Raw genomic sequence first — 15,841 nt, 5'->3', positions numbered from 1 at the left:
GTTAATCAGCAATCACTTAATAGTCTCTGCTAATGCTGCTTAGATATGAAGTCAATAACAAGGGCTGCCCTCAGGAGCAACATGAATAAATATAAGGTGATTTTGTGGGGGGTGGGGTCATCAGGAGGGGCTTCATCTACACTTGAGCTAAACTTTACTGAAAAGCAGGAGCTACACCAACCCATATTAGTAAGTTCCTGCCTCCTCAGGGGCAAGCATGAGTATGAACTGGCCAAGGTAAAAGAGATGCAGGCACCTATGTTCCGAAAATTTAGTCTAATGGAAGGGGGCTGGGCCCAACCCAGCACAGACAGCTTTCAAGTTCAACAACATAGGAAGAATGACTTAGTGTTATGCCACACCTAGGGGCATCCAGAAGTTTTCTTGGGAGGAGGGGGTGTGTCAGATGTATTTTAATGGATTGACAATAGAGGGAGAGGGAGATGGAGAGGGAGGAAGAAAGACATCACTGAGGCATAAGACAGGATTGGGGGAAAGCAAGTTCACTTCCAACCTAAGGGGTCCCACGAGTTGGGGATTATGTTGTATGGAGCAGAAGCCTCGATCTAAGTATGCATGTTGTGGGCTTCTCTGAGGTTTTTTCTGAATGGGTAACAGAACAGAGGACTTCATGCACATGAAATCAATGCCATCTGGGCTCCTTTCGGGGCCTCAGGGACCTTTCTGAAGCATATCCTGTCAAGAGGGTTAAAAGAAGGAAGAACGGCATTTTCTTGACATTCTCATTCTTCTCCAAGGCTATGCTACCTTGTGTGACTCTGGGCACCTCCCTTACCCTCTCTCTGACTCAGTTTTCTCATCTGTAAAAAAGAGGAGGCTGGACTAGATAGCCCCCGAGGTCCTGTACACATCTCCAATTCAGTGGAGACAGAGTTCCTTCTCTTTTCCCCCAAACTCTGCTCCCTTCCAGGCTTCCCCATTACCATTGATGACACTGCTTCTGGCCAGTTAAGTTCACAACCTTAGCATCCTCCTCAGCAACCTGGTCACCCACCCCTCCATATTCAGTCTGGTGCCAAACCTTGCTTCTTTCTCTACAGCTGTACAGACTCCACTCACATGCCCAGGCACTGCTCTGATGCAGGTCCTCATCTCCTGTCTCCTGTCTTCTGAAATAGCCTTCTCTCTTTACCTCAAGCCTACTCCAAAGCATCCTTCATTCCTCCCCTAAGATGATTTTTCTAAAGTGCAAGTCTGACCAGATTCCTCAAAAAATAAAATCGATGACCTCCACTGGCTCTGTATTCCCTCTAGGATCCAATATTAAAAAGTCCCTAACCTTCTCCCCTCCTGGACCCTTTCCAATCTTCTTACATATTACTTTGTAATCCAGTCATGCTTGTGCCACACACATCTATACTTTTCTAGCCATGATGTTCCACCTCCAGCCTCCAGGTCATATGCGTCAACTGGACCTTTTCAAATCTGGCTTTCCTTCAAGTCTCAGCTCAAATACTGTCTTCTACCTGAAGCTTTTCCTGATCCCTCCCAGATGCTAGTGCTCCCTCCATCCCACCTGCAGCCCCCAATACTAACACCAACCACAGCAACAACAATAGATAGAATTTATATACTGGTATAAGAATTGCATTTCCATATATTATCTCATTTGATCCTCACAACAACCCTGTGAGATAGGGGATGTTTTGATCCTTATTTTATGTGAGGAAACCAAGGCAGACAGAGGTTAGATGATTTAGCCAGGGTGACACAAGTAGCAATCATCTGAGGTAGGATTTGAACTCTGACTCCAAGTTCAGTATTCTAAGCACTATGCTATCTAGATAGACTCTCATCCAACTGCTCTTCTTTTATCAGTGATGGAACTAAAGTCCAGAGAATGGACTTACCCAAACTCACAGAAATAGAAAGTGGTCAAGTCAAGAACTGAATCTCTGAGATCAGGGCTGACACCAAAGTCAGGGAACTATCCATGGTACTACCCTGTCTCATCTACTGGACCACCTTGTGTCAGCTCCTTCTATATTTGCTAATATGGCAGGGATGATTATCATCCTTGATAATTTCATAATTAAGCACTGATACCCCATAGCCATGTTCCCAGCTCTACTATCACTTGTGAAGTCATAATTAATGGCTGAAACATTCTCACTATTCAGGGGGATGAGGGCAGTGGAAGGGTGCAACCTCCTCAGCCTTACTTTTGGCTAACATGAAAATATATTTTCCACTGGGCAATGGCTTCCTATCACAGACATGAGGCAGGACACTTTTGATTCAATATTTTGGCTCTCTGAAAAGGAAAATGTCTCTCTAATCAACTAAAGGGGATCAGATCAATCAATCACTAAAGCATTTATTAAACATAAATAGCGTGCACAGTGGCTCATAATGGCTAAGAATCAGATCAGGAAGACATGGGTTCAAATCCCACCTCTGAGACATGCAGGCTGTATGATGCTTAGAAAAGTCATTTAACCTCCTATGACCCTAGGTAAGGTACAGAAAACCAGCTTTGATGTCAGAAAGACCTATGTTCATATCTCACCTCTACCATGGATAGTGGAATCCTATGAAAATCTCTTAACCTCTCAAGCTTCTTTCTAAGTCTCAAAGCTGCATTGTACGTGGAAGCAAAGGGGTTTTCCTCCTGTATCAATGAAATCTTGGGTTCTGTATCTATCCCTCTCTGGTCAAGGGCTAGGCACAGAATTCACCTCCTAATACTTTCCTCAAATATAAAGGGTGAGTAATAGTATTTTCATATGAGAGAAAGAGTTGATTTCAGAGTTGGAAAGATATGTGTTCAGGTCCTGCATCTTCAATTCAGGGCCCTAGGCTGCATTCTGAGATGTGAAGATGCAAAAAAGGCTCAGGGCTCCCCTGGGAAGGGATTCAGTCTGGGTCAAACAACTAACCCACCCAAAATAAGTGACCTCAAGTTGTCAGAGGACCTAGGGAGACCCAGCTGGGAGCCATTCTCATTCTGCTCCTCTGACACCACAAGCATACCCTGGACCAGTCATTGCCTGCATCCTGCTTTGTGGGGACAGCTTACCCTGGTCAATGGTAGGGGAGCTCCTGTTGTCACGACAAGGTCAGAGATGGACTGACCCAAGGTTTGTGGTTTCAGTGAGCCTATGTATGTGTGTTTGTCTGTGTGAGTCTGCATATATGTATATAGAAAGAGATATAGATAGATACATATGCGCACACATATGTATACCTTACAAGGACCCCTGCATGCATACAAGACTATACATGTGACAGCACATGGAACACACGCACACACACCAACACATGCACACATGGCTCATCTACATTTATTCCCATGAGCTCACATATGTGCACATGCACACATGACTTGCATCATGCATACTTGCATGCTCTGTCCATGCATGCATGTGGGCCTCCCCATATATGTGTGTATTGTCTGCTTGTGTATTTCACTATGGGCGACTACACATGTGTACATGGAGCATGCATGTGTCTGTGTATGCGCATATCTGTAATCCATCACTGTGCATGTATCGATCTGTGTGTAGATGTGCATTTTTGTGTAGACTGTACGTATGCAGAGTGTGTGTCCATGTGAGTCTCTACAGGCATACACATGTGTATTCATGACCACACAGGTCCCATATCACATCAATACCGGCATGTAGAGACATGTATGCAAGTCTATAATCATTGCATTACACAATGTGTCCATGGTAGGTATAAGTATGTATGTATATGCACGAATGCGTGGCTGTGTGAGCAGTATGTTCTGTACTGGCAGAAGCCCGTGCTTGCACACACAGGCACCACTGTACCTGTTCACTCATCGTGTTGATTCCATCGGGTCCCAGCAGAGATATAGCCTGCTTCACCAGGTCTGTCCGCCCACAGTTCAGCATCCGGAAGCCCAGGTCCTGTTTGAATTTCGCTTCAGTGGCCACAGCATCCAGTTTCCGAGAGGCACAGAAACAGTCATCAGCCCTTGAGGAAGTTGGAGATGGTCTCATTAGTACACGGGTCTCTGTGGGGCTCTCTTCAAGGGATGAGTCATCACCTGATCCAGAGGACCTGGGTTCAAATCCTAGCACTGCTGCTGACTGATTACCCGTATGACCACAGACCAGTCACAGATGAGTTTCCTCATCTGTAAAATGAAAGTATTGAACTAGATAACCCCTAAGCTCCTTATAGGCCCATAATTAAGGTCCTATGGGTAGATTTGCCTAAAATAGCCTTATAAAGTCTATGTAATTTAGCACAATTGAAAAGCCACTAGAATCAGAGTCAGAGTTCAAATCCTATTTTGTCCTTTGATTTTTGAGGTGAGTGATCTTGGATAACAATACTACTTTTCCCATACTGAAAATTATATATAACATGTATACCTATGTTTCTATAGATATATACCATATGCCATTTGTGATTGATTGATTGATAGAAGTGACTTGTAAATATTAGGTGGATTGATAAATTTAAATCACATTTGTAAGGTCACTTTACATCTGATCTTATTTGATTCTCCTAACACCCTGTTGGGCAGATACATTTACTATTCCTACTCTATAAATGAGGAAACATGAGATCACAAAATTCATGTGATTTGCCCCAAATCACACAACTTGTGTATGAGGCAGGATTATAGCTCCATTTTTCCTAATTCCAAGTTCAGATTTCCACCATTTGGACCATCTAGATGCCTCAGCTGCATCTTAACTATAATTAGCTGTATTTTCTGATAGCATAAGCACATATGGGTTACTCTCCATTTCTCCTTTATGGACACTCATTTTATTTTAATAAGTTGAAGATCCCTGCCCATTCAGGGTCTGCATTATATACCAAGGCCAGCTAGACTCCCTGCTGCCCTAAATGAAAACACTTAACATTGCTACCAGTCCCTGTTAGAAAGCAGCCAGACTAAATGCTGAATGGAGGTCTAGAAATGAGGAGATGTGAATTCTATTTCTGATCCCAATTTTCTTCCTTCCTTTCTTTCTTCCTTTCTTCCTTTCTTTCTTTCTTTCTTTCTTTCTTTCTTTCTTTCTTCCTTTCTTTCTTCCTTCCTTCTTTTCTTTCCTTCCTCTTTCTTTCTCTTTCCTTTCTTTCTTTTTGCTCTCTCTTCCTTCTTTTTCCTTTCTTTCTTTCCTCCCTCCCTCCCTTTTCTTTCTTTTCTTTTTTTTTGATTTCCTCTAGTTCTCTTTTATGATCCCAATACTTCTCACATGATCTTTGACAAAGCTGGCTCTCCTATTCTGGTAGAAGGATAAAAGAAAGGGGAGAGGATTACAGTCATTGTAGTTTTCTAGTTCATTGGGTCTCAGCTAATGAAGGGTTAACAAAAAGTGACAGAGCATGTTCAGATGAGTCTGGTTACACATCCCCAATTCTTAAAATCTTCCTTAAGTGACATCTTTTTTCAGACCTCTCATCGCCACAGTCATACTTCTCTGAAAGCTCTCCAGTTCATCCATGACTTCAGAAAGTGTGGTGCCCAGAAGTTAAGAAAATATCCCTTCAATGCTATCTAATTGACAAGTGCACACTTAACCCTGTGTATAGCTGGGAAATACCAATTGAGACTGAATGAGAATTGAAGCTTTGCCCTTGTTAAAGACAGCAGCCAAGCCCTGGCCACACAGAAGAGATCTTGTGAGGAACTCTAGTATCTTACAAGGGACTGATGTCCCTTGACTTCTGAACACCCCAAATCCTATGATCTTTGTGGCATGCCCCCACCAAAATAACCAAAGATGCGGGTGCTATTGTACCTAACATAGAGCACACAAGGAAGCAAAGACACAGACATAATGAAAAAATGCCTAGGAATGCCATAGCCCAAGAACTAACATGCTATCGAGCTCTCTCTCCTTCCAGCTCTCATTGAAAGAGGATGAAACAACCCTCAAATCTTAGAAATCTGGGCTCTCCCCATAGGCACTGTCCAAATAGGAAAGAGACTGGTGCCCTCCTTGGAGATATTAGCAGTAGCTGCTACCTTCAGGTCCTTCAGATCCATTGCCTCACTTATCTTTTTTTTTTTTTTTAACACTTGGTATTTGTATGCATGATGCAGAGGGAGAACCAAGATGCATTTTTGTTCATTTGTTTGTACAAACTCACAATCTCACACTGAATATACTGTCAAGCTTGATTGATGTGTTGGTTACTTTGGATAAACTGCTTTTTCCCTGTTTTTTTCATTCTTTAAGAAATGGCTCTTTGGGAGGGAAGAGGGAATATATGAGGAAGTTAAATAATATGAAACAAAAATATAATAAATATTTAAAAATAACCCACAATGCTTTGTTGAGGATGTCTGGGTTGGAGTCTCCCCTCCTCCCTATGTCTCTCACCTGGGGCTCAACTTTTGTTAAGAGGCAATAATCAATCTGCCAATCAGTAAATATGATGCATCTCTGGTATATCAGATTCTATGGATAGAAATAAAAAAAAAATGAAACACTCCCTGCTATTGGAGAGGATGAGACACAGAGAATTATAAGAAGAGGGATAAAGGGTTGGACCTGTGGGTTCATTTGTCTCAACAACTCCCTCTGAGAAAACTCACTTGGCCAATTCATACCTGCACAATATGGATATTTGTATGGACAACATATATGTTATGTGTACTCTACATCCACATACATAAATACATAGAGGTCTATCCATATCTCCACATTGGTGGATTATAGAGACATATATGTGAATATATACAAGGGAGCAGCATATAGTCATTGGCAGATTATTTCTCCTTATTTATTTCTATATGGATGTGGCTATCCACACAGATATCTGCATAAAGGCATTGGCAGACTATTTCTCCATATTCATTTATTTATACATGGATGTGGCTATCCACACAGATCTGCATATATTCATTGGTAGAGTGTGTGTGTATATACACACAGACACACATATATGCAAAATATCAGTTGATCCTCCCAGCAAGCCTGGGGGGGCACTATTATTAGTAGTAGTATTATTTTAGGCTTTTGCAAGGCAATGGGGTTAAGTGACTCGCCCAAGGCCACACAGCCAGGCATCACTATTATTATCATCATCATCATTAGGATTATTATTGCTATTCTCTAGTCCCATTGTATAGAAGAAGAAATTGAGATTCAAGGGAGTCAGTGAGGTTATTAAATGCTTACTATCTACTGAGGGTGCAAAGAAAGCAACCCCCCCATCCCAGTCCTAAGGCCTCATTCGGAATGGATCAGCATCTCAGTAACTCTGCATGCGAGGTCCAGGCAGAGGAGATGGGAGTAGTTTCCTCTGAGAGGGAAGATGCTGGGGGAGGAGGGAAGGAGAAAAGCTCCCACAGAAGGCAGGATTTGAGGTGAGTCTTCATGGAAGTGAAGGTGGAAGTGAGGAGCTGGTGCAGGTGAGGACAGCCAGGGCAAGGCAGACAGGACATGATGAAGTGTTCTGCAAGAAAGCCAGGCTGGCTGAAGCTTGAAGTGGGCAGAGGAGAGGAGAGGATAACAGACTCAATGCTGATATTTAAACATTTAGCAAGTGAGGGCAGCTACATGGCAAAGTGAATAGAGTGAGGAGGTGCTGAGTTCAAATCCAGCCTCAGACACATATTGCCTGGCTGGCTGTGTGACCTTGAGCAAGTCACTAACCCCTTTGCCTTGCAAGAACCAAAACAAAACAATTAGCAAGTGGCAAAGGTAGAATCTGAGCCCAGGACTTCCCAAGCATTCTCTGCTTTCCACCACACTGCCTCTCCTTCTATACAGTCATCAAGTGTTTTATCATTCCTGAACACTAATGAACGAAGATGGTTGAGAAGTAGCAAGAAGGGTCCAGTTTAGATAAAATAAGCTGAATGCTTACCAATCAGAAGCCCAGCACAATAACTGGTAGATAGTTTCTTCACTGGCTGGCTTCCTACTTCAATGGCAATCACAGGAGTAGACAAATCTCTCTCATCTCTGTTTCTCTCTTTGTATTTGTCTCATCTGTCTCTGTATCTATTTCTGTCTCTGTGTGTATCTCTACTCTATCTTTATCTCTCTCTCTCTCTCTCTCTGCAAAAGAGATTATTAGCCACATACCACAAAGCAATGAGAATAATGTCTTTAAATATGAGAATGTGAGTGGTAAAGACTAGAGAAGGGATGTACTCTAATGGCTGTAGAGGGCTCCTTTCGGTCCAATAGGAGAAATGAGATCTAAAGGAAAGAGCACAATGGTGCAAGTGTGTATGTTCCATTAGTGGGGAATGTCACACTCGAGGAAACTTGGCATCACAGGAAGGGGTATTGTCTCTAGCCTGTTAATAGCACTGAAGGAATATTAGCATGGATGACTTGAGTTCATAGAACCATCAATCTAGAAATAGAAAAGACCTTACCTACTCCTACCATTCACCTTAAAGATGAAGAAACTGGGGACCAAGACAGTTAAATGATTTGTCCAAAGACAGAGAATTGCATAACTGCAATTTGAAATCACTGGATCTTTCGATTTGAAATCCAGGACTCTTTACCCAATACCATGGCTTGAGGAAAGAGGAGAGGCAATTAATAGCTTTTCTTCTTTTGAGGGAAGAGAAGGAAAGGGGAAGGACAGAGAAGAGGAAAAAAGGAGAGAGATCTCTAGCAAATGTTGGGATAACTGAAAATCCTCATCACTGCTCTACCATGCTTCCATTCCCGACTCACCATCTGTTTCTCAAATAACTCATCTAGTGTCTCTTTCTGTCCAGGTGATCTGTGGTAGATTTTGATGACAAAATTGCTTTGTTTCTCCTTTCATTGATCTTCACCCTTATACTTCCTCCTTCAGTTCTTGGACTTCCACATGAATAACTCTTAGTTGATGTCACATTTTCCTTTTATTGTCCCCTTTACCTATTTGTTTCGTTATAACCAGAGCCACATTCTGGTAGTAGGTTCCATCCTACCAAATCTCAGAGATACCAAATGAGATCAGGATGACTTCTTGCATAGCAATTTTTTCTCTCCATCTTCACCTCTATGAATACCTCATTAACCTATTCCAAGATTGGGACCAAACACAAGCTAATAGATGCACAAGTTGGCAAGATGCCCTGGGCAGCAGATTCCTTGGCAAGCTATGCCAAGGTCTACTAAAGTCTTTGAGGTGGAGAGGGGATTAAAAATCAGAAACAGGAAAATGTGATCATGATGTACTCACAGTTCAAGCATACCTATCTGACAGTGGCAGAACATGATGGGGTGGGGACTCAGGGGGAGGAAAAGCCCACCTGGCTACTCATTATGTCCTATGGTTTTGGTTTCACAGGTTCCTGGATGGGCACACCTGGAGTCCATTGCTTGGGCAAATTAAGACCCAAGATTCATCATTCTCCCCAGGGGATACAAGAAGAAGAGAAAACCAGCATTTCATCTGTTTGCTCATTTTCTTCTCAGAACATTCCTGGAAAGTAATTGCTCTTATTGTCCCCAATTTATAGGGAACATGAAGAAACTGAAGCTGAAGAATGAGAGATTGGCAGATAATGATGATATAAAAAAACCTGATCTTTATAGTGTTCTAAAGTCTGGAAAGGAAAGCTAGATGACACTGCAGTGGTTAGAACTTAAGGCCTGGAGTCAGGAAGACCTGAGTTTAAATTCAGAATCAAGATACTAACTAGCTGTTTGGCCTTGGGCAAGTTATTTAATTCTGCTTTTCTCAGTTTCCCCATCTGACAAATGAGCTGGAAAAGGAAATGGCAAGACTCACCAGTATCTCTCCCAGGTAACTTCACAAATGGTTTCCCAAAGCATTGACACAACTGAACAATAGACTTTTCATTTTGCACATTTAAGGAAACAGGCCCAGAGAAGATCATAAAGCATTCATAGCACCATAAACTTAGAGCTGGAAGGGGGCTTAGAAATCAATTAGTATAGCCTACTTTGACAGATGAGTAAACCAAGGTCCAGTAACCTAGGAAATGATGGTGCTGTGCTTTGACCTCAGTGATCTTGGAGCCAAACTCTTTATATGAAATGAAGGGGGAAGCAGGAAAAAGTGACAGAGAGGAGAGGACATAAATAGGTTGAAAATATCCCAGGCTCTGAAACTGCCAAAAAGAGAAAAGGGACTAATGTTACAAAGGGTTGCAACTTTATTCCACCCCACTCCACATCCCACTAGCCCCTCTGACTCCTAAATGCCTCCAAATTGCTGACTCTTCATGACCCCATTCAGAATTTCCTTGGCAAAGATATTGGAGTGGTTTGCCACTTCTATCACATGCAACTCATTTCCCTCACTTCCAGGCAGACAGCTTCTTACTGAGCCCACATACATCTTCTTGCCTGTCTTTACATTACCTTAAATTCCCTTCCTCCTCCCTTTGTGCATAAAGTCTATAGGTTTGCCTCCTCTGGATGCAACTCTTCCAAGAAGCCTTCCAGGATTGACTGTTCATTTTGGATGGATCCACCAACCTGGAGCCCTGGGCTTTGCAGGATTTCCAGCCATAAGGGGTCAGGATCCCATCTGCCCTGATTGTGTTGCTCTTGCCCTCCCTTGGTCCCTCCTTTGTCCCTTCCTCTCTGGGCAGAATCTATTTTCTCTTTTGGACACTAGAAGACCTCCAGAAAAATGCCAGTTCAGACCAGTGAGTAGGGACTGAAGTTGATTGTTGACCACTCCCCAGGGTTTCCATGTGCTGGAAGTGCTACATCCAAAAGGAAATTAGGATCCAAATACAGCCCAACCCAGTCACCATCTCATTGTATTCATTATGGTTGCTGACCCCAGCCCTTATACATAGAATCTCTTGGTCTTCCTATACACTGAGTTTTTCTTTTTTTCTTTATTTAAGGCAATGGGGTTAAATGACTTGTCCAAGGTCACACAGCCAGACAAGTATCTGAGGCTGGATTTGAACTCAGGCCCTCTTGACTCCAGGGCCAGTTCTCTATCCACTGCACCACCTAGTGGCCCCTACAATGAGTTTTTCAAACATCATAAGTTCATTGGTTTAGGGCTGGAAGAGGCCTGTGAGGTTACCTCATCTTACAGAAGAGGAAACTGAGGCCCAAAGATAGTGGCTTAAGATCATTAGAATTAGAAAGCACTTGAAGTCAAATGATCCAAATTACTGATCTTTTAGGGGAGGAAACTGAGGCCCAAGCGTGATAAGGTGACTTAGAATCATAGATTTTCATCTAGTCTGAACTTTTAGATTTTCATCGCTACCACCATCAATGCCACCATTGTCATATAAGCAGAAGCAGGATTTGAACCTGGATCTTCTCCTTTCTATGCCCTCTCCCCCATGGTATGGTGCCTTCTGCTCACCACTGACTCTCATACACACCACATTCAAAACCTGCTCTGTTCTTCACATGGCCTTACCCACTTCCCCAGGAATCTCACCTCTCTGGTCCACACTGATTCTCCCACACAACTGTCTGGCCTTCAAGCTTCGCAGACATTCTCTCACCTGGTCTTCTCTTACACCTCCCACCTCCTAAACCCTTAGACAAGGCTCCCTCTGTCCACAATGTTCCTTCTCACCCCACCCAGAGGCTTGTCTCCACCCAGATGCCTCTAAGGGCAACATGAAGGTGCCCTCTTTACCTGACCTAGACAGGGCTACCTCCTGGCCATTAAACTCTTTTCTCTTCCCACCCAGAGCCCTGAGGTCTGATTTCAACAGCTCCCAAGTGATCAGCTTTCATCTTTTCATCAGTCCTTTTGCATCTAGACCAGAAACCACGGAAAACTTAGTGCTTCCATCCCTGAGGATGCTGTATTTGGGGACTAGGGTGATAGAGTCTTGCGTATATGGGACTGTGCCACATTGACTGTTTTGAGTCTTCCCTCCCCACCCCCGGTCACTGGGAAAGTGAGAGAAAAAACAATACTCATATCTCCTTGGGATCCCAGAGAACTGTTTAGAATTGGGAATATGGGCAGTGAGTTTAAAAGGTACCACAATTGGTACCACAAAAGAATGGTAAGTTGGGGCACAGGATAGAGAGAGAGATAATTGAGTGGGATGTCCAGCCAATGAGCACTTAGCCCCTAGAGCATGGATGCAATTCTCTTGCATAGACTCAATGAGCTTACTTCCAGAAATATTAGAATGATGGAGAAGCCCTTCCTCTCCCTATGATTAGCATATTGTGAGATGACAAACAGAAAACCTTTTAAATTGGCATCTGAAATAAATCTGAATGGGCACACCAAAGCTTGAATAGATGAAAACTTTCTTTCCGGTGAAAAAGAAATAGTTTATGTCTTTGGGTAGGGGAGAAGTAATAATGGTGATGGTAGCAGCCAGAAGCCTACTCTTCCCACCTGGTTGCCATGTGGCTGTGAATCCATGGTGCTTCTTCTGTTTCTGCATCTGCCTTATGTATTTTTTTTTGGATTGGAGGGTATGTTTTCATACTTTTGTCCTCAGCAAATATCCCTTTCGTAAAAGTAATTGATGTTAACTGGTCAAATTGATATTGAGAAGAGATCAAATGGTCACCTGATATTGGGGAGCTAGTAGGTGGTCAAATCACATTTAGCAGAATACACTGGATGTAATAACTTATTAAGATAGTTTCCCAACCTTGGAATCTTGAGGGGAGAGGTAGTATGTCCCTCTCCATCAGTAGAGCAGAGATTGAAAGAGTGAACCCTAGAGTCCATGTATTCCACCTGTAACTTTCCAAACCAGAACACCTTTTCCGACCACAAGATCCTTGTCTTTTCTTTTGTAGTGGCACACAGTTAGCACTTAATAAATGCTTTCAATTCATTCATTCACCTCTTTTCAGACAACTCCCCAATCTACATCCAGCCCTTATTTCTTTCCTGAGCTCCAGTCCCACAAATTCATCTGAATATCCTATAGTTTTCAGGGACCCAATTACTTGGAACAACCGGGTGACATAAATGACAGAGTATGGGGTCTGGAACCAGGAAGATGTAAGCTGAAATCCCGTCTTGGACACTTACTAGTTGTATGACTCTGGGCAAGTCACTTGATCCCTCTATGCCTCAGTTTCCCTTATCATAAAGTAGAGATTAATGATAGCACCTCCCTCCCTAGGGTTGCTGTGAGAGGAAAATGGCATCATATTTGTGAAGTGCTGAGTGACACATTTAATAAATGCTATTTCCTCTCAACATATCCAAAACAAATCATTTGTTTTCCCTTAAACCCAACTCTCCTCCCGACCTTGTCATTAATTAGAGTCAGCCTGGAGGATTCAGATTTGCAGACCTGGAATCATCCTTGGCTTACTCAGTCCCCAATCTAATCACTGATCAAACTGATTCTACCAAGAGGCAGGAATGTCTCTTGAATATTTTCATTCTCTCTCCTCATGGGGTCACTCGCCCACTTCAGGTTCAAATGGGTGATTGCAACAATCTCCTAATTGGCCTTTTTATTTCCCATCTCTCCCCTCTCTGCTCCATCCATCCACAGACCTTTCAAAGTGATCTTCATAAGGCATGTCCCTCCTTTACTGAAGGAGCTTTAGTAGCTCCCTGAGGCTTCTGGGACTAGAAACAAACACCAGTGTTCCTCATTTAAAGCCCTTCACCCATTAGCCCCCACATCACTTTCTAATCCATCTTTCTGTCTGTCCTGTACTAATCTAGGGTGTAATAGCTGCCTTGGGAATTTGAGGGGCTTGGTTGAAATCTCATCTCTGACACCTACTCCCCATGTATCCATGGGCACTTCCTTGTGCCTTGGTTTCCTTATCAGTAAAATAAGGGGCCTGGACTAGCTGTCTTCTGAGATCTTGCCTAGCTATGTTTCCTTTCAGTCAAATGTAAACTCCTGGAGGACACTTAAAAATGTCCTTGGAGCAGATGTAGGGCTACGTGGAACATAATTGCCTTGAAGGCAGGGGTTGTTTTAGTTTTGTCTTGATAGGCACAATCCCTCTGGAACATAACGGCCAGTCCATAAAGGCCGTGAAATTAAATGGAATTAAAACTTTACCAAAAACCAAAATGCTGAAAACTATCTTTGCATGTGGTTGGAAAAATAAATCAATTTTAAAAGGAAAAAAGAAATTAAATGGAATCGGTGCCAGACTCTGAGCCCTCATTTGAAAGGATGCTGAGAGGTCACCAAAGACACAGGTCAGTTGAATGGTTTTGTGATGTGCTTTTCACACTCTGGAGGGGAAGGGTGCAAAATATTTGTGAAACTGTGATCAAAGAAGCCCAGAGATCTCAGTTCCTTCCAAGGGCCCCTCTGGACCCCTGATGCTTTTAAGTCAAGTGACTTGGGGAAGGAGAGAGGAAGATGGGGAAGAGAAGAAAGTTTCCAGGTTATCCAGAAGGTGCCAATGTGTCTGCATCCTGGGGGTAGAGGCAGAAGGGGAGGGTGAGCGGACACCAGGTTACTGCCAGGCTGTCAGAACTCAGTGAATAGATGTTGGGAAGGGACCGATGTCTCTGTGGAGGCTGCCCAGACTGGGCTATCCACGGGGCGCTGTAGTTTTCATCCAAATCTGGAGGACAAGGACACTCAAGGGGACAGCCAGCAGGCCAGGGAAGGGAGCTGCTTTTCTATTGGTGCTCTTGGGAGGTTTGAAGTCATCCCAAGCAATATGCTTGGGGATATTCAACCTTAAGAACTGACCTTCTGAAGTAAAGGGGAAGGACTGGATCATCCACAGGGTGCTGAGGGTGCATCCAAATCTGGAGAAAGACAAGGACAAGGACTTGCCAGCTGAACTATCTGTCCTCAACTCTGAGCATAATCGAGAGATGAATACCATCACACAGCTAGTCAGTGTCTGAAGCTGAACCTGAACTCAGGGCTTCCTGACTCCAAGCTTAGGACTCTATTCACTAAGCCTGTGCATGCCCCTGAGAAAGGGAGATAAAAGATTAGAAGGGGGGCAGTAAAGGAAGAGCTGTGGCCAGTTCTGGTCATTTTGGGGCTATCAGAGTTCATGGTGGTTCTAGGGTCACAATTCAGTTCTCCTATGGGGTAGGTGGAGCTGGGAACAGTGGCTTGAGTGAAATGGAAAAGGCAGGGTGGCCCCCTACATTGAGTTCTCCCCCCTTTTCAAATATATATTATGTTATGCTATATATTATATTATATTATCAGTTATAAATTATTCTCTTTAAATGTTGGATTCCATATAAAATCCTAAAGGGCAGAGCCAGCATGGGGTGTTGACTCTGTAGCCCTAGCACTTCCCTCTGTGTTTTATATAATAGAAGGGGACTCATAAGGGCTCATTAAATCCAACTGATTTGGACACACAGTAGGCTCTTCATGAATGTCTGATTGGTGGCTACAGTTGGGTACAGTCAATTAATCAATAAACACTGATTAAGTATTTCCTATATGCTGAACTATCTCTTCTTCCTGCTCCCAGAATCTGCCCATGAGTTTATTTCTCCTCTTGGGAAAGCAGAGGCCGGCGATGAATTCTGAGGATGCCACTAAAGTTGTGCGATACTGAGTCTGAATTGGTAAGAGCCTATTCTTGGCTTTGCTTGGCACAAAGTAGAAATCAGAATGCCTCCAGAGAAGTGACTGGCAGTGTCTGCCATCTGTAGCCTGGCACCTTGCATTAGATCCTAAATGTAGAACAGGAGAGGACAGGAGAGATCATTGAGTCCAGTGAGTTGCTCATTTTACAAATGAGAACACTCAGGTCCTGGGACAGGGCTGGACACTCTCTCCAAGGCCAACCTGACCGGAAGGGGCTTTCAAAGTCATCCAGTCCTGCCTCATTGAGCAGATGATAAACAGATCCAGAGAAGGGAAATAAGGGAGACAGTGATGTATACTTAAGACTCTCAGGTTTTGAACTGAAAGGGTCCAACCTAAGTCATTTTACAGATGGAGAAACTGAGGTTAGTAAGTGACAAAGCCGAGATC

General features: G+C 43.2%; 1 protein-coding gene across 3 annotated transcripts in view; it reads right to left on the bottom strand.

Annotated features, from left to right (window-relative positions):
* ABTB3 (ankyrin repeat and BTB domain containing 3) overlaps positions 1 to 15,841 on the bottom strand; it is a 284,630-nt gene that overhangs the window by 37,573 nt on the left and 231,216 nt on the right. For all 3 annotated transcript variants that reach the window (XM_074226775.1, XM_074226776.1, XM_074226777.1), the window contains exon 5: positions 3,798 to 3,963. In XM_074226775.1, coding sequence (XP_074082876.1) covers positions 3,798 to 3,963 — 166 coding nt within the window. The remainder of the gene's footprint in view (positions 1 to 3,797; positions 3,964 to 15,841) is intronic.

This window comes from Macrotis lagotis, chromosome 2 (genome assembly GCF_037893015.1).
Source record: "Macrotis lagotis isolate mMagLag1 chromosome 2, bilby.v1.9.chrom.fasta, whole genome shotgun sequence".
Lineage (NCBI taxonomy): Eukaryota > Metazoa > Chordata > Mammalia > Peramelemorphia > Peramelidae > Macrotis > Macrotis lagotis.
Note: the sequence above shows the minus strand (reverse complement) of the source record. Positions and strands in the feature narration are given on the sequence as shown.